At 40.1% G+C, this 27,022-nt stretch overlaps 1 protein-coding gene across 1 annotated transcript in view; it reads left to right on the top strand.

Annotated features, from left to right (window-relative positions):
• ntsr1 (neurotensin receptor 1 (high affinity)) overlaps positions 1-18,516 on the top strand; it is a 68,408-nt gene extending 49,892 nt beyond the window's left edge. The window contains exons 3-4 of the mRNA XM_034218510.1: positions 10,226-10,310; positions 17,742-18,516. Of these exons, the coding sequence (XP_034074401.1) occupies positions 10,226-10,310; positions 17,742-17,997 (341 nt within the window). The 3' untranslated portion in view covers positions 17,998-18,516. The remainder of the gene's footprint in view (positions 1-10,225; positions 10,311-17,741) is intronic.
• The last annotated feature ends 8,506 nt before the right edge of the window (positions 18,517-27,022 follow it).

Genomic DNA, 27,022 nt, shown 5'->3' with positions numbered 1-27,022 from the left:
ATGTTCATTGTCAAACTTCAGACGGGCCTTTCATGTTCTTCTTGAGCAGGGGGACATTGTGGCGCTGCAGGATTTGATCCATTATGGTGTCGTGTGCTACCAATAGTTTTCTTGGTGACTGTGTTCCCAGCTGCCTTTGTATCATTAACAAGTTCCTCCTGTGTAGTTCTTGGCTGATCCCTCACCTTTTTCATGATCATCAATACCCCACGGGGCGAGATCTTGTGTGGGGCCCCAGACCGAGGGCGATTGATTGTCATTTTGTCTTTCTTCCATTTCTGAATAATCGCACCAACAGTGGTCTCCTCCTCACCAAGCTACTTTCTGATGGTCTTGTAGCCAATCCCAGCCTTGTGCATGTCTACAGTATTGTCCCTGTGGTCCTTAGACACCTCTTTAGTCTGGCCCCTGGTGGAAAGATTGGAATCTGATTAATTGATTCTGTGGACAGGTGTCTGTTATTCAGGTAACACATTTTATTAGGAGCACTTTTTTTAAAGGAAGAGGACTTATGTAACCGTCTGTGGGAGCCAGAATCCTTGTTTGTTGCAAGGGGATCAAATACTTATTTCCCACAGTTAAATGCAAATCAATTTTTATCTTTTATATAATGTCAATTTCTGGATTTATTTTTTGACATTCTTCCTCTCACTGTTAAAATAAACCTACCATTACAATTATAGATTGTTAATTTCAAAGTGGGCAAATTTACAAAATCTGCAAGGGATCAAATACTTATTTCCTCCACTGTACTTAACCCCAAATTGCTTCTAATGGTCAATGGTGTGTGAGTGTGTGTGAATGTTGATGGTAGATGGCTCCTTGTTTGGCAGCCTATGTATGAAGGTGTATAAATGGGTAAAAGTTCTGATCATTAAAATGCTTTAACCTGTTAAGCCCGACAGCCCCCGCTTAATGTTTAATAACCTAATAATGTGTTATACCCACTTAACGGGAAGAAACTCAGCTAACTGACGATACGAACCATTTTTACCGAAACAAGTATCACAAGAAGCGTCTAAATGAGCCCTGAGCGAAAAAATACTAACGCACTTAGCACAGAACTCACGGTAGAAATACTTTATTACTTATTGGATCTGCACAAACAAGATATCAGCTAGCAAGCTGAGATTCCACAGATTCCAGAAGTATTAGTATCATCACTGTGCAAAACTCGCGGCGGGGGAAGCAAACCCAGACATCACACGACGTAGCTTTTATGGAGCAACAACGGGCAATAGTCTTACCTTTGCTGTTGTTCTGATCAAAAGTTGTGTTCAATGGCATTCAAACGATAAAAACGCTGCTGTCTGTGTCACTTTGAAATGATTACTGATAATCCATTCATATATAGCTTCTATGATAGCTTCCGGTTTTGGGCATTCTGGCTATGCATCACTCATTCACCAATGGGTAATGTTTAGATGGATTTTAGGAACTTCCCCTCGATTCTATTGGCTCTAACGGTTCAAAAGAGGTGTCAATCATAAAAATCGACCGATGGGTTCCAGAGATATGGAAAATGCACCCAAATGACCCTTGAAGTGTTTTTTTTTTCTAAACCTCTCTAAAAAGATCAAATGTCACTTGTTTTGCATCAATCTTGATACAGGGTACTTATTATATGTTATAGTTTGGATTCCTAAAGCTTTTAGTCTACTATGCCATCATTCAAGGGTGGTTTTCACTATAAGTAATGTTTTTCTTTTGGACGGACACTATCATTTACATTTTTGTACTATGTTCAATCTGAATGTACTTTAAAATACAAAAATTCTATATTGATTCTGACTTTTCTACATCCAACTCACAGGTTTATCATTGCTTTGAGAAAAAAGATTATTAATTTACCCCTTTTTAGAAGTGAAGTTATAGTCATTTGTTCTGGGAATGTTATTTTCGAGCCTGAGACCTGAAAAACAGGCTCAGGGCTTAACAGGTTAAGAGTTTGTATAGACTTGAAAAATGCAGTCCATAGTTTATCTTCTTGTTGTTTTTGTTTGGTTTGCTTGTTTCTGTCATGCTTGTTGCTATCTTCAAATTAAATTGTCCCCACCTTTCCCAGTTTAGTCCCCCCTCCCTTCTGCTTTTTGGTATTCCAAATGGGCTCATCACTAAATGGGCAGATTTGTTTTAAAAAGACGAAGAGAGGTGATTTCTTGCTGTGCTAGGTGCCATTGTAAAACAAGGTTAGCTCTGTCGGAGCTAGATCGAATATATGGTTTGTAATGTATATGCATTTCCATAACCTAAAGTATTAGGAATGTTCATACTGAATTAAATAAACAATGTGATAGTATTTTCCATCTTTTCTGAGAACAGGGGGGCCGTGGCTCAGGGGAAAATGGGTTCACAGGGTTAGTGGTTCAATCCCCAGCCTTGCAGTTAAAGTGTCGTTTGGCCAGACACTTTACCAAAGATTGCTCCTGTAGAAATGGCCACGATATTGAAGTGTATGAAAGTCCCTTTGGATAAAGGTGTCAGGCAAATAACGTAATGTAGAACGAGATTGGTGCAATGAATCAACAAACTGTGCATATAAATGCCTTTTCCAAAATTCACAACGGTTAAGTTCATTAATATTAGCAACAAATAAAAAGCCAGTGCTATTTCCAGTAGTTTTACAGTATATTTAATGTGGTGGAAATCATATTTTTATATATTCATACCACACACTTTGTTCAAACGTAACAAACCGTCACTGTTCTCTGTAGTTAGTTCTGTCCAAACTACATGTCAATTATAACCCGTAGTTTTATAACATATCCTGGGGTTTCAAAAACTTTACAGATTGCCTTTGAGTATTTGTGTCCCAGTGCATTTATTTAAAGCCTCTGTCTTTATTACATTTGAGCAAACACCAATTTTCCCCATTTCACAGCAGGTAACTTGGACTAATGTACTTTTGCAGTGACAGACAATCCAAAACAGACAACACATGGGGGATATGAATCATATATTTAGGCACTTCAGAGAATACATTCTGTTTTGCAGCCAGCTATACATCTTGGAAACACTGTCTATGTTAAAGGTTGGGTGCTATACCGATACAGATTTTACAGCTAAAATACTGTCAGCTGTTGTTGGGTGTTGAACAATCAGTAGATCAATACTGGCTCCTGAATGTGGAGTGGCCACACAGCACAGTAGAGATTTCAAAGAAGGGATAAATTAGTTTGTTTGAAGTCGAGTTGTTTGAGCCCCATTCTTCCAGTGGGAATTTGAATCCAATTTCGCATGGAAAAATATATTGAGTGTTGTGACAGGTGTGATGAAATTGTATTGACAGAAGAGACAAAGAGAGCAGAGCTCAGTCTGAGAACACTACTAACCCCATCCTTTGATGCAGTGTACAGCCTTGTGATACTATTACAAGAGTATGGATGAACATTTAAAAGATAGAAAATGAGAGAAAAGATAAAGAACCAAGAACTTCTGAATAAGTAAAGATACAAAAACATATTTTCTGCTAACTTATCTGCTCATTTATATTATTTTTGAAAAGGTTAACGTCCTCTTGCAATTTAAAAACAATATATTGCTGATTTTAAGTAAATAAGGTTCTGTTTGAATGAGAAATGCTTCATGTTTGTTGGTATCTACTCAGGATGTTAACACATGAATAATGAATGTTTTGGCACATGATCTCGAGCCCAATTTAAACAATTTCTGTACAAAAATCACAAACCTGCTTCCTGCAGTAAAATCTGAACACACAGCCATGTTAGTGATATTTTTGGATTAATTGTGAAGAATAATCTTATAGTTGCAGGTCTGTACATCCATGGGTATATTGCAAACAGGAAGTGATCATTTCTATTTTTGCTGTTGTGTCACATGGTTAAGATTTGATATCATATGCTGATATTTTTCAAAGTCAATCAAATAGAAAAATACACTCCATGTTAACTAACACTCAGTAAATCCCTTCACAAATTATTTCTAAAATTGGATATATAAGTCATGTCGTGAAAAATATTAGTTATATCTCTCACGGGCTCCGCCCTCTACTGGACTCTATGGGTACTACCTTACCCTGCGAGCATTCTCCCACTGATACTTCTATAGACGTAGCCGGCCTTGGGCGGGCCTACCTGAATGCGCGCACATCACACCGTATAAAAGGAGGCCTCGCCTCCTGACTATCATCCTTTTCTCTTCAGCAGCGGAAGTGATTCCAAGAGAGACTGAGACGTTTGAAAGAAGAAGAAAGAGTTATCATACCTCCAGGGAGTTGCCACTGCTTGAGACCCGAGCCTGTCCTTCGTGCCCTGGCTGAAATAGCGGGCGCCGATCCCCACCACCTTTGCTTCGAGTGTTTGGGGGACCAGGATATGGCCGAGGCGGTGCCATTCACGTTCGCCATTCCTTTCGGGTCTGGCGTCCATGGAAGTCCACCGCCCAGGGCTGTACTCTCCCTGGAAGATGATCATGGCGGCGGGTGTGTGGGCTACTCACTCATTGCTAGAAATGCCCCCGCCTCACCAGGTCAGAGCGATTATTGGGCCGCAAGGCCGAATAAGTAGCTTCGTCCACGGGCCTTGCCTCAGGCCCGGTTCCCCCGGGGACCGGTGCTCGGTGGCTTCACATGATATAGGGTCGACCCTACTTCATCACAGACCGCCGCCGCTGCCCGCCGTGTGATGTCCCTGGGATATCACGGCGCATGGCACTTTCCAAAGAGGATCGTGTTGATCTCCTGGGAGCCCCCGTGTTTATGGAAGGGCTCTTTGGATTGATCTCCTTGCTCACGGGATGAGGAGTAGTCGCAGCGTGGCTGCTTCTTGCCCATTCCCAGAGGAAGAAACACTGTCCTACAATCCCCGCCCCTGCTGTAAACCCCAGTATAGGGAGCCAGCAGGTGGGCGTGTGCACGTGAGTGGAACAAACCGAGTGCTGTCAAGGCACTGTGCGGGTTCAAGATACGCTATTGCCGGCGTGCTGTTGTCAGAAAACACACCTTGCCTGGTATAATAGCTCCGATTAATGCATTTCACCGTTGCAATGGGAAATACAGCGTTAATACGTGGGCGCGCGGCCCTCGTGAGAGTGGCCGCGGTGCGTTCAGGGACCCCCGCAGGAGAACGGTGGTTTACGTTTGTATCTGTAAATGTGCATAATTATTTACTAATGCCAAATCAAATGTGACAAAGACAACTATATTACTCATGAAATATTTATTAACGAAATATTTCAGAAATTAATTTGAAACTTTATCAAATTAGGTTTCATCAAAGCAGCAATACACTCATTTAAACCAGACAGGTCACAAAAATAACATTTCAGCAATCAGCATTGAAACATGTGCTATTGTAAATATTTTTGCCGACTTACAAATTAGTGAGATACATGTGCCTGTCGGGGCGCGCAGATTTTTTTTATCCTTGGTGGCACTGAGGAGAGGGCCACTCGCAAGTCCTGTTCAACAGAGAGCCGTGAGTTCCGTGACCTCCTGTTGTTCTTCATGTAAATCAGAGTAGAGAACGCCAACTCCAGAGATGGGGTCGTTACTAAACATTTTTAATATATTACATATTACTTTAAAAAAAGTAATATATTACACTACTTCGTTACTATCTACATAAAGTAACTCGTTACTTTACTCGCCGAGCACGTACGAACTTGCGCATGCCTGAGTGGCAATAACTTTCCTTACCAGCAGGCGGCGGTAGTGTGTATTTGTCATTCAAAACAGGCAACAACCGGAAAACAGAGAAGAAGAACAGACGACGTGATATAAACAAACAACAAATAGCTGTGCGGTAGCTTCACCTTAGCATGTGTTCTTTGCAGGTGCTTGTTGAGGTTTGACGTGGTGTTTACAGCAGTGGATAACAGCTTCTGGCCTGGACACAGTTTGCACCTCACCGTCACATTCCTGTCTATTCTTCGGACAAACTCAAAATAATGGGCATACCTCCCACCCCTCGAAAGTTATCGCTGACTCAGCCATGTTTATGCAGCACTGCACGTGGAGATGTGGACGCGCAAGTCGCGCAGATTACGTACATATAAACCTACAAAGTACTGATATTATAGTAAATAAAAAAAATATTATTTTTGTGTAGTTGTATATTGCAATAATAATGTATGGTTGTCACAAATCCCACGGCACACCCGGACTTGCCTCACGGCACACCAGTGTGCCGCGGCACACCGTTTGGGAACCACTGCGCTAGATTCTCCACCATTAATCCTCCAGTTCATTTTAGGGAAACCATTGGCAACAAAGTGTAGATCCTTCAGATGAGAAGAGAAAAGACACAAAGTGATTTCTCACTACCTTTGAAGCCGTAATAGTTGGAATATGTGTCCGTTTCCTTCGCATTAATATTATTTTAGTCAGGTAATTGGCAGTGATGCCTTCTACAATTTGGTGACCAGATTTTCAAAATGAAAACCGGGGACATTTTGAGTTTTGCGGTCAACATCTGATTAACATATCCAATTTTCTTCACTGTTAAAGAAAAAAGGGAGACAATTCTGGTTCAATGTAATTCGAACATTTTAACTGTTGGATACAAACAGAAGGAAAGACTACGGAGCCCCCTAGGGGACATGGAGAAGAACAATTTTTTTTTTTGAAAACAAATAAAAATAAAATGTTTTGCGAGATCTCGCAAAACCTTTGCGAGATCTCGCAAAACCTTTGCGAGATCTCGCAAAACCTTTGCGAGATCTCGCAATACTTTTGCGAGATCTCGCAAAACCCCGTTGCAGTTTGTAGACGGTCCCTAAGCACTCCTCTCCCTCCTCCAGCTGCGGATTGTGACAAATTATTGATGTTTAGCTCGGATGACGGCGCGTATCGAACTGTTCTGATACAAACGACTCTGTAGCTCGTTGTCTACCTTGCTATGATTGTAAAGTCATGTTGTTTGTATTTTTACAACGTTATGTTCATGAGTTATTGATCCGCGAAATTCGAATCTGTCAATAACTCAGCTCAGAGGAACGTGCACGTCCCCTCGCTCCGAGTGTTTTCTTGAGGTGTCTTCACTTATGTGAAACCCTTTATATATACAGTCTATGTGTGAAACCCGTGCTTATTGCCAAGCACTGATGTTATATCTTTATATTTAAGGCCAAGCTCAAAGTAAAATCGATGAACCACTCCATTGTTGTGGTTTCTGTGTTGCCGTAGCAGCCGAACTGACCAGGAAGTACTAAATGAAAAGTATTGCGAGATCTCGCAAAGGGGTTTTGCGAGATCTCGCAAAAGTATTGCGAGATCTCGCAAAGGTTTTGCGAGATCTCGCAAAACATTTTTTTTTTTTTTTCTGTTCAAATTATTTATTTTTTTCTTCTCCATGTCCTCTAGGGGGCTCCGTAAAAGACAGCTCATATATGAGACTTCAAAGGTATTTTATTTTGAAACTCTACATCAGATTGTCCGGATTTTCTCTGATTGACTAGATGGGGTCTCCTGCTATCACCCTGAAATGAAATAAGTATTTGATTGACTTCGAATGACTCTTTGATTATGGACAGTTTCCAATAAATAATAATCAAAATATAGATGGATAATAGATCTAATTTTAGATTTTAAACAGCATACATTTTAAATTGTGCTTCAGAAAGTAATGTTATTTTAGGAATGTTGTGAGATGGTGTCAACATAAATTAAAACTAGAGAATGCAATTCCGGAAGAAATTGCTCGTGGGAATGCTTTATGCTGAAAATCTGAAAAAAAAAAGCTGACGCTAAACTGCTATGCTGAAATGAAATGTGTAAGAAGAAAGTGAATAATTTAGATTGAAATGATAGAAGAACACTGGGGGCTTGAATGTGTGATGAGAGAAGAAAAGAAAGTAAAAAGGCTTGGAAAAGCAGCAGAATATTTGAACTGCAAACTTCTGAACTAACTTGATGGCGAATGATCTGTCGCCATGGCAACAGCATTTGATGACACCCCATACTACGCTTAGATTCGTTGATGGCTGCATCGTTACCAAACCTGTGAAGTTCTGGGCTGTTTGGAGTATTTTCACTGAAGTTATGAGAAAACCGTGTTTCAAGGCGAGCATTGTGTTGCCATGGCAATGGCATTTGAAGAACTCTCAAAAGTGTCCCGTAGATGTCTTCACGGCTGGACTGTTAGCACACTGCTATCTGAAGTCTGCTGCTCTGAGCATGTCAGTTGGAGTGATGACATCATCGTGTTCCATTACACAGGTGTTTATATTTGAACTAACGAGCTCTGTAGAGATCACAGGTTTCCATTGTTCTGAATGAGATGAACCTCTTACATGTGGACGTTTTGTGGAAGAACCGTAACAGATATCTGGGAAATTTCAAAACGTGAAGCATGTCAAGGAAGTTGAGTATCTGAAGTGTAATGTTTGTGTACTTTCAGGTCAATAATGTGGCCTTTTTGGCAGTTTAGCTAAAGGTATGCGGCTGCTACCGTGAGGAAATATCAGCCTGAAATTACAATGGGCTTTAATGGAGGAATGTTGAATGTTTTTGTCACTTCATGCCATCAAGAGGCATTTTGTTTAATTATTTTTGCTTAATTATTTGTCATTTTTCAAGCTACGAGATGTTTTCCTACGTTTGTTATGAAAAATTATGTCTCAGGAATGTAGGGTTTGGGAATTATGGCAGTTTTAAAAAAAGATAGGCAAATCTCAAGATTGTTTACCCTCTAGCTGTGACATCACGCACTCTAGTTAATGTTACAATCTGAAGAAAACCTCTTTAACAAGGTCTGAACAATGTTTAATATCTCTAAAAGTAAGAATCAGATTTAAAAGTTGTTTTACACGAATAATGTCAGAAAGATGTGTAACATTTTAAATTTGGAATGAGGTTTCTGAGTGAAAGTATGAAGGAACAGTTTGCAGTTGAAGTCGCATGAAGATTTGTTGAAGTTGAAGAATTTCTCCATTGACTTCAATGGTTAAAAATGTGATGTATTATGGGATGTATCTCTGGAATTATGAAAGTTATGAATGAGAAAAGTAATAGCCATCGATTCCCGACCGAGCTGAACGTTTTTATGTTTGAACGGAGTTTCTGCGATGTTCAATGCGGGAGAAGAAGCGCGGCAAAATAAGTCGGCTGAATAATAAACTTTTCGTGCGTAGAATAACAGTTAGTTGGAATGCTGTTAACAGCATTCCCACTAAATTAGTCACCCAGTGGAAATGTCAGATATGTCTTCATAACTGTATCCTTACATTTTACATTCACTCAGTTATAATGTGGTAGTTATACGTAGTTTGTTTTAAATTATTATTGATCACATTATATAGTATGTATTTCTTAATTTAAGCTCCAGTATATATGAATATGTTTGGTGTGTTTTTTAGGTATATTTGTTATTGACCGAGTAAACACTTTTATTTTGAAGGCAGTTTTTACAGGCCTCTACCGTAATGCATAGGATATTCACGCACCGCAATACAATGTGCGGGCTTGACTGTGTTTTCCGAAGTGGGGGCTGGCTTGACCACAGTCTGTTTACCCAGTGTTTCCTGACATTAAACGTTTTATTTCACCTTGCTATGTGTTTTTAACGTATATTAAAAAACGGGGACATTTCCGGGGACAGTTTCAACCGGGAACAGGCAAAATACAAACGGGGACTGTCCCCGGAAAACGGGGACGTCTGGTCACCCTATTCTACAAGCCTGCCAGATTGTATTCTTTATTCAGTAAACTCACTATCTACAAGTCCAATGGACTCACTGTACATTTCGCAATGATAATGCAAACTGTTAATTGTAGAAAAAACCACAGTGTTGGGTATCGACAGGAAAACAGCTAGTTAATGTTAGCTAAAAGGAGATCTAGGTAATGTTAGCAAGGAGAGCTATAGGTGAAGTTAGGAAGGAGAGCTAGTTAACATAAACGAGAATGAGAGCTAGGTGACATTAGCAAGGAGAGCTAGTTAATGTTAGCTAGAAGGAGATCTAGGTAACGTTAGGAAGGAGAGTTAGTTAACATAAACTAGAATGAGAGCTGGGTAACGTAAGGAAGGAGAGCTAGTTAACATTAGCTGTAAGTTGTCTTGGGCAGCAAAGCTTTGCTTGGCATAAATAGAAGCTTTTGCTGGCATTTTGTTATGCGTGTTTATACAACATTCACATTATAATGTAATAATATGGCCCCTATTCTCAAGCTTCATAAAGCTTATTTTGTGTAAATAGTACAATGGTCCTTATCATTCTACTTTAGTCTTCCCCTTGACACTTGCTGCTCTCTCTCCCTTTTGTCCAGGAGCGGTGGTCATAGCCTTCGTGGTCTGCTGGCTGCCCTATCACGCTCGCCGCCTGATGTTTTGCTACATTTCTGAGTGGTCCGTGTAAGTAATGATTCCTTTCTCAATCTCTCGTGAGAGCGAACCTCCAGTATAACAGTTTGTTTGCTCACTTGATATGTTTGATGAAACACACCAACGCTGCTTACAGAGTGCACACACACACACAATGATCTTCACGTAGCAGAAACCCAAGTACGCACACACAGATATTGGCTCCCTCTGTCAGAGGGTCATCAGTTAAAAGCATTCTGACGGAGAGGAGCATGATGGATACATCTTCCTGATGAGATTGCTTTCATTTACCATTCTCATCCTCTGTCTTGCTGTCTCCCTCTAACAATTTTGTCCTGTATAGGCCTTGCATATGGTTTTTCTAATTCAATTGAAAAGACACCAATTCAGCAAATGAGTGTTAGTGCTGGGAAAGCCTTGTATTTCCACTCAATATGAAAGATGGGCAATGGGACGTTACTATGGTTTCCTCTGTGTTGCTGCCTGAGGAAAACAATGAGCTGAAAACATTGAGCTCATCTGCCTGCTCCTGTTGATTAAAGCTTTTATAGCCATTTGTCAGCAGTTTTGTATGCACTTTATTTCTCCATTGCTTAACATGGACACATTTAAATATTCAACCCAGTCTCACGGCATTTCGTGTTATAGTCACGAAATGTAAACTATTGATTCGTGTTCACCAACACGATTTTCCCATTTTTTTCGTGTCACACAGAACGATTTTCAAAGAAATGTATTTCTATTGGTAGTATGTTTCGTGCCTGCACCACGTATTTTAGTCCGGTTGGGTCTTGGAAGATGTGTGTTTCATAAAAACATTTTCTTACGGCCCCTACACACGGCGACGTGCATTGTCGCTTGCCGGGGGGGGTTGAAACTCGACCAACAACCAATCACATGAATCTCCCGCCCCAGACACACAAGCACGCGGTTTGATTGGCTAGAGCTTGTACTGGCATATGATTCGATTGGCTGACGCCTCCATCGAGGCGTCAAAAGTAGAACATTGCTCTACTTTTGCAGCGAGCACCGCGAGAGAAGCTACTCTTTGCTCCCACAATGCAGTTTGGCGAATCGTGACGTCACCCCATTGAAAGTGAATGGGCAGAAGCGTTGAAGCGGCAACACACGCCGTTAGTCAATATCAAGCCACAATTATTGTTTTTATTTTAAATTGTATAATGTCGGACTTTTTATGCCGTCCGTGAGGAAAATAAATGGGGCTCAGAATACTGAATTCTAAATAACACACTGTTATTTACTCAACAATAACACACAATTATCCTTGTTTTTATTTATTTGTTTAATTATATAATGTCAGGCTTTTTTGCCGTCCATCAGGAACTGAATTTCAAAATAAAATCATTAATAATATTATGTATGAAATTATTTTGTCTATTAACTAGAGCGCCGGGTCATGTTATGACCGTCTTTTCTATGTTGCTGTGGGTTTTTTCCATCGGTTTGTGGTTTAAAATATCAAAACAGTAATAAGCCTTATCAGCCATAACTATCAACAGAATTGCGTTGCCAGGCAACAGCTTTACAAACTCTTCAACTAGAACCCTTGTTATATTTAAAACAAATTTAGAAGGCCTCACAAAATACTTTAATGTAAATTAAAATTAAAATGTGAAGGAATGTATGTATAACAAAATAGATTCGTCATAAACAATACTGGAAACAGGCGTAGGCCTATATATGGGACATTTCGAGCGTCATTGCGATACACCCACTGAACTGATTACCAATAACCCTCAGCTATGGTTGAAGCTCGGTGATTGGATGTTTTAGCCGCAAAGCACGTTGTGATATGGTGTTTATGCGAGCTCCCTGAACGTTGGTAATAGACGAGTTGAGATCGCGGAGAAATGCTCTCCGCCGACCTATTCTCACAGCGTTTATCAACCGCTGGTTGTTGCGGGTTAAAAAACTGTCCAGTTTACAGTGTTAACAACATTCATTATACTGCTCAATTTTATTTTATAAAATGCCCTATTTTCCCTAAAGTAAACAAGACTCATTTCATAAATCTACCCGGTTTCTGAATTTCTGAATTTAAGGTTTTAAATTAGAAGTAGACCCATGTTCTTTTTCTAATTTACAAATTGAATATCAACAACATGGAACATTATTTTAGTCTAATGTGAGAGATTGGTTGTTGCTTAAATTAACAGATATTCATGTCTTCAAAATATTATATATATTGATAATATTGAATCTTCAATATTCAATATATTTGGTTAATATAATTATTATTTTGGGTAAAATCATATACACTGCTGTTATTGGAAAGGTATCAAGCCATCCTTTTTTTGTTTTATTAATGAATTAAAATAGTTTTTTCTATCTCTTAGAAAAAACAGTCCTGGAAAATGATATTTCAAAATGTGTATGATTTTAAGAAAGCTCCTTAATGCCTCTTTCATTATTTTGTGTAATTTAGTTTAACCCCCTGGCTCTTATTGGATGTGTTATTTATGTTTCTTGTCTTTAATGTGAATGAACTCTTATTTTGAAATGAAAAATAACCGGTAAAAAAAATACAGCTTCCTGTGTTCGAATGAGCTGCTCCGACTGTCGGTCCTGACCATGGATATATACACTGAACAAAAATATAAATGCAACACTTTTGTTTTTGCTCCCATTTTTCATGAGATGAACTCAAAGATCTAAAACATTTTCTATATACACAAAATAACCATTTCTCTCAAATATTGTTCACAAATCTGAAAAAATCTGTGATAGTGAGCACTTCTCCTTTGCCGAGATAATCCATCCCACCTCACAGGTGTGGCATATCAAGATGCTGATTAGATTTAGAATTCAGTATTTTGAGCCCCATTTATTTTCCTCACGGACGGCATGAAAGTCTGACATTATACAATTTAAAATAAAAACAATAATTGTGGCTTGATATTGAGTAAGAAAATGTTTTTATGAACCACACAGCTTCCGGTCTTCCAAGACCCAACCGGACAAAAAGACGTGCTGCAGGCACGAAACATACTACCAATAGAAATACATTGCTTTGAAAATCGTGTTGGTGAACACGAATCAATAGATTACATTTCGTGACTATAACACGAAATGCCATGAGACCGGGTTGAAATATTTGCAAGGAATTAGCAAGGGATCTCTGTTTGGCCTTAAAAAACAACACTGTGAGACACTTTGAAAATGTGCATCTTTTGAGCTCCAAAAGAGCTTGCTTGTCCATGATTGTGTTAAAGAGGACATATTCTGCTTATTCTCAGGTTCATATTAAGTGTCTCTACAGTGACATGTCTCCATGCTTTAATGTTCAAAAAGCTCCTTATTTGTCTCATACTGCCTGTGCTGCAGCACCTTTTTTCACCCTCTGTCTGAAACCAGAGCCCATTCTGCTATGATTGGTTAGCTGACCAGCTCTGTTGTGATTGGTCCACTGCTTAGAGATGTCGGAAATGTCCCGCCCCTTACATACAATGTTGGAGCCCTAGCCAACAGAAGTGCAAGTGTTACACATTGATGTTACAATGTTACTGAAGTAAACAAAGGAGTCCAATGAAGTTGCCATCAGATATGAGCAGCTGTTCCTTTTTCAAATATTAGGATTACAGAAAATATACTTGCCTGATTTACATGAAACTTGGCACAAGGGTACAGCATGTGCCAGGGAATAAGAAAACAAATTATGGAGCCAATCCGATTCAAAGGCCAAAATCAATCATTATTATTCACTTGTTGAAATAGCCTACACTCGAGTGTTCTTTTAGTAATCAAAATATTCATATTCTTCCTGGTAATAGGCAGCAATAAGAAAAAGGTGGTTCAGTCATAAATCAGTTGGAAGGACATCCAGATTATTTTTTCTGTTCTGCTTGCCTGACTCTGATTTTAAATGTTTTTTCATCGTTGACCTTCGAAATGTGTGTCCACCATGGCGAATAACTGTAATTGACCTTCCATTAGTTTTGTTTCTTGGTTCAAGACCATCATTTTTGAACATAGTACGTGTTAATAGTTTGTGGACTCACAATTTCTGTGAGATCTGTCTGAGTCCACTGTTCATTTGCTGATTTTCTTTCTTTCTTTTAGAAGTTTTTCTGTCCTCAATCTAATAGGCACCTAGTTCAGTGGAGAGCTTGTTTTTAAGACAAGACAAACACAGGGCTCCATTTTCCCAAATCAGTGGTGCAATGCCTAAATAATAGAAAAAAACTATCGTTTTTGGGGGGCGCATTGCATAATTAAGCTTATTTTCTTTAAAGAAGCACCAAGCGAAGCATCACAGGGATTGCTAACAGTCTCGACCGGTGAAATATGTTTGCTTTTCTTGCCTGGAAATAGTATTCCTCTCTGATAAACCCATGGCAGCGAGGCGTGTCATTTGTGAATCTGCTACAAGAGGAACCTGACTGATGTGCATGAGTCACAGAATCATCGGTTTTGAAAAATGCTGCACCTGAGGTCTACAGATTGTCCTATGTCGTGTGTAATTATAATGAAAAATGTGAGCAGTTTGAGAGATTCCTATCAAATTCTACTGGAGAAAAGACAGGCAACACCATCTCCATCAGTCATCCTCCATTACATGAGCAGAAACCACATAATTACCTGAGTATATATAACAAAAAGGTCAACCGTCCCTTCCAATCCTTCCCTCATTCATCTTTAATGGTGTCCCTGTATGCAGACAGACACACACTGCATTGACTTTCTGCATGCTTCAATGACCCTTGTCCATTGCATAAGCGGAATAGATCAATACCCCAGATTCTAGTAACTGAGATATCGCGTGGGAGTATCTCCACTGTGTGAGGTCATTGATGTGTTATGACCTATAACCCTTTTGCTTTCACTCAAGAGTCTATTATCTGTGTGTATCAAGCTGTGTTACATATCCCCCTGTTTAATATCCAATCATCCTGCTTTGGCTGTGCACATAATGAAATACTATATAATCCAGCGAGAGCATGGATTGATTACTGAACGGTGACTGTGCCCAGTGCCCAAGGTTTTAAGGGCCCCTCGGCCAAAACAGCTAGAACATGTGACACAGAAAGACGTCTGAGAGACGGAATACAGATGAAAAAGGAGCTAAACAACCACAGACAGAATATTAGTACAAAAATATCAAGACACTAAGTTACTTGAAGGTTCTAAATAGACAAACATTTTCCACAAAGAGTTGCATAACTACTACATTATATCTCTAAGTATGTGTGTCATGTTCATTGGGAATCGTCTCTGCTGCAACTAAAATGCAAATGTTTGTATCAGTATACACTGTTTATCATTCATACTGTAAGCCTTTTTCGTCTTATCAACCTATTTGGCCATACTTATATGCTTTAGATTTTTTTGTTCATACAATGTTAGTGTTACGTACATTAGTGTTCAATGGCAGGATGGAATGTTTGGGTCTGACAGACTGAGGGAGTGAGTGGGCCCTTCATAATGTTCATCATATCAATTCATCTCCAAAGGCAACACAGACTGTTAAACAGCGGGGGGCTTACATTGTTAATCTTTAAGTCCGATGTAGCCCTGTTGCTGTTTACAAAATCACCCTTCTGGTCATTTGCCATCACTAAAAGTACACCTATGGGGGAGTACCACTGGGAAAGGCAGAATCCAATACATGTTGGATATTAATCATGGGGTGGATATAATTAAAAATGTCATTGCAAGACAGGGTCAGCGTTGTTACTACCCCCCCCCCCCCTATTTTCCAGTGTTTCCTATAGCTTTTTTTCTAACGCACAAATTGAAAATGGACAAGTGGAGGAAAAGCACTTGTTTATGCACAAAGAACATCAAAGAAAGGGTATCTCTTGTGGCAATGAGTTTATTTAGCGAACACTAAAGAAGCCTAGCTTGCTAGCTTGTACTTATAGAGTGGAAAAACAATATAAACGCATTAAGACTTCCCCCAAAATGCTGAAAGGAACAGGCATCTCATCATGAATGGTTGATAGTTAATGCCAGTGGGCTTTTTAGAAAAAGGGAAAGTCACTTCCTTTTATCAACATTCATAGGATATATCATTATTACACGCTCCTCTAAGTAACACACCACTAAAGCATGAATCCTATGAACAATGATTTGCAAGTATCTGTCAACTGCTGCCATGGGAAACCTGCAGTCTGAGGCACAAATGTGTCCAAAACATAAATGGAGAAATATAATATCTGCAAACTTTAGAGGATGTAATTTGTAGTCCATTTAAGTTTGTTTTCCCATTTGTCATCCTGTCTTATGTAATCTTCATATCCATAATGCTCCTCTCCTGCTGTGTAGCTTCCTCTCCCTTCTCCTGTCTGACTGCAGTTAGAGGGACAGTCACAACACTCAGTTAAAAACCTCACTTGTGTATGGCAGAGCAAATACATAAAATTGCATATAATTAAATATATTTTGCATTGGAAACAGTAGAATGCCTGCCAAATGCACTTCCAGCGGAGAAAATGTTTCTTCTTCCCATCATTTCCCTGTATTTGTTACACTATGAATACACCAGAAAATAGTGGGAAGCCTGCACAGCAAACCTGGAGACATTTTACTCTTAATGACTTTGAAAGTATGTCTAGTAGTGGACCAGCAGAGCCTGAAATGAACAGTGACATCCAAAGAAAAGATTATTGGGTTAGATGAATACATTCTCAGCAGTCATCACTCTCTCTGGTTGGCTGAACAAATCTTCTACGACAGTTGATTCTCCACCAAATGTTTTTTTTTTTTTTAAATTAACTTCCCAGGAGAATAAAGCTGTTATTCTCTAATCTCATTACACAGAATTTTTTTTACAGTCACCCTATGTGTTGATTGTGCTTCAGGGCAGGAATTTACATATGACCAACTTGAAATGGTGGCCCAGATTACAGCAGCTCATATGTGTTTATACAGTGTGAAAGTTAACACTGACAGAGGCCCTTTTATGCTTTTTGGGGGTGTTCCCTTTCCTGTAGTGTGTTATGTTAGTTGTTATGCATGGAAATGGTCTGCAAAGGCTTACATCCCTGTGTTCCAGAGTTTGTCTTCCAAACACTTTCTCTCTCTCCCCCCCCCATTGGACTCCTTTGTTACGCCTAAAACATAGTGACATCACTATGTAACATATGTGCTTCTGTTGGCTAACGCTCCAACACATTGCACGTGATAGGGTAAGGGCAGTACATCTATGTACTTTTTTCCAACACGACACAGCCGTCTAGCTAACTAATCAGAGCAGACTGGACAGAGGGTGAAAAGAGGTGCTGCAGCACAGGCAGTGTGAGAAAAATAAGTTAGCTCAAAATTCAGTTGATACAGATTAAAAGGAACTAGTTAACGTTTATAGTACTCAATTTTAAATTCAAGTTAATTTCAAAAGTCTTGAAACAAGTGCACATAAAAAATCATATAAGAAAGCATTGGGGTTCAACATGCCACATATTTACATATACCAATGGCTTTCTGTCTTCTCTTTCCTCTCAGTGACTTGTATGACTTCTACCACTATTTCTACATGCTGACCAACATCCTGTTCTACGTCAGCTCGGCCGTCAATCCGATCCTCTACAACCTGGTGTCGGCCACCTACCGGCAGATCTTCTTCTCCACGCTGCGCTACTTCTGCGTGCCCTGCCGCCAAACTCCCAGGATGCACCCTCATCCCTTAACCCGCCACTCCATCAGTATCTCCAGCAACCACACCCTCTCCACCAACATCATCAAAGAGACGTCGTACTGATTGGGCTGAAAATGAATACACTTCTATAAACCCATCCACTGGTCCTTTGTGAATATACGTTCAACTGAATCAAATTAGTTCTGAAACTGGTTTGGAAACGATTGGCACAGGCTGATCCGGAACTGGAATGATCATTATCGTCATGTGCCCTGAGAACGCTGTGATTTTATTACAGATTGTGTGTTACTGCTGTTGTGTGTATATTTGTTTAACATGATATTGGACAAAGAGAAAAACGAAATATGACAATGGAAGACTTGTTTGGTGTTGTGCAGTTTGCAGTGTACTCTACTATGTTGTTGTTTGAATTTAGTATTTTTCACAAAAATATTGCATGTTCCAATACTTTCACTATTACAAAAGTTTGTTGTGCGTCGGCAACTGTGTTAAATGTTTTTTGTTAGTTTAGTTATTCCACTTCCTGTTTTATTTTGTATTCACCTTAGAGGTTTCTCAATACTCAAATTTCCCCTCCTCGGTCCTCCGGTAGTGACCCGGAAATTAATTTCAGCGCGCCATTTTGAAGGACATCTAATTTCTCTAAATGCACATCGAGGACCGAGGATCGAGCGTCGAGGAGGCTCTCACCGAGGATAAACTGATGGTTGCTCCTCCGCGGATGCATTTCCGGGAACGGTGGAGGCGTGACGCATGGCCGGACTTATCTCAGCCAATGACAGCTCTGCATGCATCCCCTGGATATTATTTTAGAAACTGCTTTCATCGCGTCACGATGTTTCCAGAGAGAACAGCTGTAAGGTCCGTGCAGAAAGCAGAGCAGTGTGTATAATGTATAACAGGCCTACTCTCTTTATTTGCTTTAGTTTAGTAGATATCTACAAACAAAGAGTCGATATTTTTCTAAAACCATTTAGTGCTCCACATAATAAAATATATAACGGCTGTAGCCTGATTATGCTTTAGGAGCTGTAGGTGTGTGTGTGGTACAGTGTGTAGGTGTGTGTTGTACAGTGTGTGTGTGTGTGTGTGTGTGTGTGTGTGTGTGTGTGTGTGTGTGTGGTACAGTGTGCAGGTGTGTGTATGGTACAGTGCGTAGATGCGGCGGACAGACGGGTCTCAGTTGGTTTGGTGTCCTCTGCTTACTTTTAATAGGCCTACTTGTAAATACAACTTTTGGCCCGTAATTTCATTTCCCCATTTCAGCGACCAGAGAGAGGCGGGGATATATCCAGTCTCTGATTGTGTTACCTTATTATGAGAGTGCTCTCATACTTTAAATTGTATATATTTATATAAATATACAGGGTTGGGTTGTAACGGAATACATGTAACGGCGTTACGTAATCAGAATACAAAAATCAAGTAACTGTATTCAGCTCGCGTTACATTTGAAAAACGAGTAATCTGATTACAGTTACTTTCGTAAACCTGAAGTGAATACATTTTGGAATTATTGATGGAAAGATTTCCTCACAACATTTAATATTCATTACTAAAAAGGTACAGCCGAATCATCACAGCCCACAAAACCTATTACCGGCGCAAGTACCAAAAAAGCGTTTGAAAATAAATCGCGGGTCCGCTCGCTCAGTGAAACAATAACAACGAAACATGGAGGAACAAAAGTCTACGTTTAAATCGTGTGTGTGTGTGTGTGTGTGTGTGTGTGGTTAAAACACATCAGCCACACCAACACACTCTCACTCCCTAAGCGTCCAGGAGCGACGTTTGGTCAGTGTCCGTGGCGTCCGGTTGTGACGCTCCTAGGCTCCTTCAGCGTCATAAAGGGACGCAAATAGCACATGGGGTTTGTCAAACAGAGCACATGGTGTAGTCCAAACGATAGCTGGGGATTCTGGGTAGTGTAGTGTCTTCTGCCATCCTTTACTCCGAAAAAAATATTTGTTTCTCCGAATCGAAGGGGAAAAATACAAAAGCATTGCACACAATTTAAACCAATCAATGTTGTGTAATTAACAAGGATAATCTGGTGTTTTTTAGTCGATGAGTAGTGCAGATATCACTGTAAAATCAATCGACAGTAAGGAGAATACTTACTTCCGGGTGTACAATTCTCCGTTATCCAATGGGAATGGACGCTCACATTGCCTTTAAGGGCAGCCGACACAAACGAATGCCGTGCTTCCATGAGCGTCAAATCCCGCCGCAGATGGGAATACATTGCAATCAGTTGAAAGCTATTTGCGTCCCTTTATGACGCTGAAGGAGCCTAGGAGCGTCACAACTGGACGCCACGGACACTGACTAAACGTTGCTCCTGGACGCTTAGGGAGTGAGAGTGTGTTGATTAAAACAGTAAAAACATGTTCAGTTTCCTTTTGCTTTTTGTGTCTCCTGTTCACCAAAACATACCCATCTGTGAAAAAAAAAGTAATCCAAAAGTAGTCTAAAAGTAATCTGATTACGTTACTTTTTTAAGACACGTAACTGTATTCGGATTTCAGAGCCATGTATTCAGTAATTGATTACATTTACAAAGTAACCCTCCCAACCCTGTAAATATATGTGTGTCCGCATCTGTAGCCTGTTATTGTCTCATTATACCGCACTGTCAATGAATCAAAATAAATATATAAGTCATCATGAACACATCTGTCCATCAGACAGAGGGCTGCTGTGCCTCCTGTCATCATTAATGGACGTCTCTTTAAAATGACCTCTCAGAGGAGAGGAGTTCTCATTTCTCTAACCGCCTGCTGCTTCCCCTCCTCTCTCCTCGGTTCTCCTCCTCAGTCCACTGCTCGCATCTCCTGTGGGCGGGACTAAGTATCGAGGATAGGAGTCGAGGAGGGGACATTTAAGAATTGAGAAACCTCTAATGTCTCGTTCATGGTTCCTTTTCTTCCTGCCTTGGGACCCTTCTCACTTCTCTTATTTTGAATTTCCTTGCTCCTCGGTCTCACCGGAAGTTGATTTGTCTGCGCCATCTTGAGTAGCGTCCCAATGGCCTTATTTTTGCCGGAGGAGCGAGGAGCGATAATGGAGGAGCTATAACCGAGGAACCACCAGACCATCCTTCGATGAAATCCTCAGACACTCGCCCCGCCCCCTTACTGTGTATCGCTCACTGATTGGACGATGCAGTGCATGCACTGATCTGATGCTTCTTGACATGAGAGCAGTTTCCCAGCGGAGTGAAGAAAACACATGAAACTCACGAGACTCACTCCTCAGTTTATACTGTGTTTTGTTTCAATTCATGTATCATTTAGTTACAAATATGTGATATATCTGAACAACAAAGTGGTCAAAAATCATTTTCTGTTAACATTTTCATGATCGCTTTTTTCGTTTTACATTTTCATTTATTGTCATTTCCATTCAGTCAGTCATTAAGTGCTATTAAAATGTTAATTTGCTACATATACAAACAAACAAAGTGTACAATCCAATGAATGTTAATCTAACTGGGTTTTGATAGATAATATATCTCTTTTTCTTCTCTCAATTATTTTATTTCTATTGTGCACTCTAATCAATATTAATCAAACTATTGTTCGTTTATACATTTTAAGAATGGCGTTTAATTTTTGATTTTAATTTGATTTTATTTATTTGGGTCTACAACAGATGATACAAATGTTAGTGTCAGTAAATGTGTACGGAAATAACGGGGACAGAGTTGGCTGCTGTCAGATGATCAGCTGTGCAGCGTCATCACAAACGGACATCGCTTCACGTGACGCTCCGGAGGAAAGGACGTCCCATTGCTCTTAAAACTAATTTCCCTGCTTCTCGTGGTTTCCTTGCATCTCTACATGCTTCCCTGGTGGGAGGGACTAGTCGCAGGGAAACGACGCAAGTGAGGGACCCAAGGAATCCATTTAACCAAAGTGAGAAGGGCCCCCGGTTGTTTTCCCGCCATCATCAGTGTCTGCCCCGCCCCTGATTGTTTCCACCTGTGCCCACTTCTCTCTTGTATATAGTGTCCTGTCTTCCTTTGTTTGTTGCCAGCTTGTCTTTTGTCTTTTGCCAAACTCTCCAGCGTTATCCTATTTGCATCTAAGTATCTAAGTATCTAAGTTATAGTCATTGTCCTTAGATTTAGTTATAGAAAGGTAAGATCAGGGGCCTCATGTATAACGCCGTGCGTAGGATTCACGTGGGAAGGTTGCTTACGTAGTAGAAATCCGAAAAATAGGTATATACATTTTCCGCCACTTCCCGATTCACCAAACATTGCGCACCGGCGAGGAAAGTGCGTACAGCACTTCCTACGCCGGTTTCCCTTTATAAATCACAACCGACTCGAAATGCAGTGCAGCTTTTGCGGGCTTCACGTAACGCCCATATTTGCCTATAAATAGTCAAAGAAACGCCCATTCATTCATTCATTCTGACTGACTTTATGAAGAAGATCGCAGGAAATGTCGACAGAACAGCTAAAAAAGACATCTCACACCGTGTCAGATTCTGGTTATTTTGGGGAGGTCGAGATAAATCATATTGTTTGGTGGATGCAGTTTGAACCAGAGTAGCAGCATGGAGGTCGGATCGTCACTAAAATAAATAAATAAATGGCCCGAAAAAGGTTAATGACAAAAACAATACACATCCTTCCTCAGGCAGTGTATTTGTACCGGGGACAGGAGACACCCCCTTGATGAGAAACTGTAAGAAGTGAACGGGGAATCCCCCCGGTGTGGAGTCATGACGACTGGATCTGAATTATTTGTTTGTATTTGGTGGTTTGTGTCCCAGCTGTCAATCAGCTGTGTACAGCCTCTCCACTGCAGCCTGTGCGTCTCAACCCCCCCCCCCCCCCCCCCCCCCCCCCCCGCAGCAACCCTATATCCACCAGTTAAAGGAAATACAACTAATGTGTCGTGTTATATTAGCTGTACAATTACAATATGGTGTTCTTAGCTTCCATACCTCCTGTGTTTTACGAGCGACTTATCAAGTCTTGGCAAACGGCATAAAACACGATTAAAAGTGATAGTATATAAAACCATGCTCGTATCTACAACCTATAGAAATGCAACACGGCGTCAGTTTAGACGTAAGTCTGTCCTCCTGCTTACCGCATCATTTATGAGAAAACATTTCATAACATTAACACAACATATTCCAGGTGGTTTTAAATAACATATCCGTATTTATTTATTTCTCCAAGTTATGTTTTTGTGTGCAGTGAGGAGTCGCAAACAGGCGTTTGTTTAATCATTTTAAGATTGGCTTTAATCAATGTTTGAAAATGAATTCTTCATATATGATAAATGAGAGGTAACATTTTATTTATGGTATCATTTCCACATATTTCTCTCCATCCTTCCTTCTGCCAACGGTGTCGCAGTTTCTCGTCTCTCCCGTTTTTGTGCTTAGTGCGTACGCATGGGTTAGAGTTTGCGTGGAGGACCGCACGTTTTCCCGTCAAGTTAGTATTTTATAAATCGCAAACATTGCGTAGAAACTGGCGTACGCCATTTTTTGAGCGTATATCGCTTTATAAATGAGGCCCCAGGTAGAAGTATTTTTGTAGTTATTAGTTAGGTAAAAATGTGTGTAATTCTTTATTGTATATATTTTTGTACTGTTTCTGCTTTTTCAAGTAAATACTTTTTATTGTACTTGAATCCTGTGTCTGCCTTCGTGCTTTTGGGTCCACTCCTTGTACACCCGTAACAAAGTTCTGATTCTAACATAATTTGTGGTACTTTTGGTGAGCATCTGTAGATACACTCTGTAGCTCAGATCAGACTCTGAAATATGGATGTCCACGGACTTTGTAAATCATGCAAATATTACGATAATTTCTGATTATGGTTTTCTGTATTCATCTACATTTTTTCATTTCATTTCAAACCTTTATTTAACCAGATTGGTCCCATTGAGATCATAGATCTCTTTTTCAAGGGAGACCTGCAAATGGGAAGTAAGTGCGCATAGAGAGCAGATGTTGCTGTAATTCATTATTGTTGACCATTTTGAACACATGTTGTGGATTATTGATGCAATGCATAACAAAAGCATGGTCACTTGAAACAAACAGTTGAGTCTGCAAGGGCAAAGAAAGGAGCACTTGAACAGAATCTGAGCGTCATTCTCATACCCCCCCACCAGCTGCTGCTTGAACAATTAAGGGCCATGAGAGATCTGGGAAATACAAAGTTTCCTTTAGGGGCCACATCAAGATGTTTAACAATCTGGAACCTTCTGGAATCCAATAATTGCTTCAGAATATCAAAGACATTTCATTGGCATCATTTAACCCTAATTCAACAACTTCATTTGTAAAGGCCAAGCTAATGGAGTTTGTGCAATGGGCTTTGAATAATGTTGGGTAGCATAAGATGCTTTGATTGCATTTAGACAGTAGTCCCATTCTGGAATAATATTTTAACCAGAAGGATTATTATTGGCCCAGAGTACCATCCCATTAAGTAGTCATTGGGCGATTCAATTCCACACCTCATGAGCATTTGGTGCCACTGCAAGAATGTTATTTAGAATTGCAGAAATGTAGGGTGTTAAGTTGCATTCACATGAAATGCGGTAAATCGGCTCTGCGCTGACATTGCGTTTTCTGGAAAGAGCGGTGTCGCCGGTGTTACGTTCCCTATTGGGCTAGGGGGACCAAAGGGACACGACACGACCAGATTGGAATTGGTATGTGTTACCGGTGGTTTATTTGTAACCAAAACAATGAACACAATAATATATACGAACAGCCTGGACCAACAACGGACCAAACTGTTACGATTTAACAAAAGGAGAACTCCAAAAGAGAGTTGCACAATATGATACAAAAGAAAGAAAGTACCTCACTTCTAAAGTGGAACAAAACACTAAACAAAATGAGGCGGTGTGGGAACACAGCGGTGGCTGGTCAACAGGTGCTAATCACCTGGGTCTAAGCAATACTTCCACAAATGCTAATCTACAGGCGCTAAGCTAACCTGGGTCTAAGCTGTTTCACAATGTCAATAATCCTAAATGCTGTTCTACAGGAGCTAAGCAACCTGGATCTAAGCAATACACACACACAAACCCTATACTAAACACAGAACACTACGACACACTGCTAATCAGTGTACTCGCACAGAAACCCTACTGAACACACTGCTAGGCAGTCTAACGAGGCACAGAATACACACTGCTAGGCAGTCTAAGGAATCACAGAAGATGGCAGTATCACAATGAGAGGCTTGAGGCGTCTGTCACACAATACAGAGCCTCCAGAATTATGTCCATGCCCGGCCTTTGTACTCCTCCCCCGGATGACGTTGCAGAAGCGGGCGGGGATTGGGTGACGTCCGTCCAATCACCGCGGATGTTGCGAGGTCGGGACGGCCAATGACAGCAGAGGAACTGCACAGCTCATTTACATATGCACACACAAACAGAGTTAATGGCATAACGAAAGTAGCGGCTGTAACACCGGACTAGGAGGAAGCGCTACCCTCGGTGTCGTGCACCACTCACTTTCCATCCCTCAAGTTTCAGAAAGCTGTAGCGGGTGGGGCTTATAAGATTTTCAAACAATCTGACCACCTAAATTCAGAAGCATACTGTCGCCTTTACATTAACCATACATGAATGTAATCAAGAATGTTTTCAGAAATATGAACATTGTTGTCTCACGATTGTTTGACGATAACGACAAAATGGCACTAAACTTGTAAATCCAAAAACCTTTCAGAACCATGATCAATGTCTGTTTTTAATGGGTCAACATAAATATATTAGTTGAAACTAACCAAGTTCTTCTCTGAAGAACATTGACTGGACTACCATTGGCTTTTTGCTGTTGCTGTCAGTATTACAAGGAATAATAGTGTACAGCAATAAGAAAGTGACGGTAAAGCTTTCTCCATGCTTGCACTTAAACTACATGTTCCTTATAAAGTACTATAAATAACTGAATTGTGAATGGGCTTCAGAAAAAAAAAAATCCCTCCCCCCTTTGTTTTTATATAATAAATAATAATGAGACCATTGATCAACAGTATTTGCCCATTTTATGTTATTTTCAGCTGGTGGCGAGAGAACCCTGAATGGTACTTATTTTATGAAAGAAGCTTCTAGTTTAATCCAAATGGAAATCAATGGACTTCATTATAAAAATCTGCAGTAATTATACAGTACCAGGGTCACAACCGCTGAATCATTGCATTTTTGCACTGCTTAAAAATGTGACCTCCTACTTTAAATTTATTTTTCAAGACAATTTTATGTTTGCCAGGTTGAGTGCCAAAGGTTGAGATGGTGTAGCAGGAATTTGTCAAATTCCCATGAAAAGGAGGGTGGTCAATTTAGCAGCTTTGTCATTATAACAGACTCTACCAACATTGCTTCAGAGATGCTTGAGCTCAATGCTCACAAACATTGTATTGCTAATATTTCCACAGTGCTCTTAAGTTGCTAAAAGGTCATTTGATCTGCTAGTATTGAGTTATAGAACAAAGTATGGAGTGGTGCAGTGATGACTTCTTTTTGGGAAGTTAGGATCGCAAGGGCTCCCTCGACAAAGAGAAAAGGGATTTCCACATTGGATTTTGGTACACGTTTTGTTCTGAAAGACACTCTCCCCATATTAACAATATTTAGTGATTTTTGAGCCGTACATGCAAATCGGCAGAAAATATAAGCTAGTTCAACGCCCTAAACAAACTACATTGTGGTTGCATTGCTGGCAACACTGCTGCTAGGCTAAAGGCGGACTTGTGTCGGTGTAATGACGTTTGAGTCTTATTTAGTCACTTGTTAGCAACCGCCAACTTTGTATGACTCATGAAAGTTTCAGACATTCACGAGTGGGGTATTTACTGATGTATTTGATGTCTTAGAACAAAATATGAAAATGTCATAAGCTAGCGTTAACCACAGATCTCATTCCAGACGACTAACCATAAACACATTGACTTTAAGACGACGGAACTGGAAGTTGTAAAATGCTCATTTTTCTCAATGTTTAAGGACTTATTCCTGCGCCACTCTCTTGGACCAATTACAGTTTGACCTGATGATGGTGCTACACTAAAGTCAGAATTTGAAGAGGAGATTGTGGCCCAGCTACTGCCTAAACCAGAACCCCAAAAAT

This window comes from Gymnodraco acuticeps, unplaced genomic scaffold, assembly GCF_902827175.1.
Source record: "Gymnodraco acuticeps unplaced genomic scaffold, fGymAcu1.1, whole genome shotgun sequence".
Lineage (NCBI taxonomy): Eukaryota > Metazoa > Chordata > Actinopteri > Perciformes > Bathydraconidae > Gymnodraco > Gymnodraco acuticeps.
Note: the sequence above shows the minus strand (reverse complement) of the source record. Positions and strands in the feature narration are given on the sequence as shown.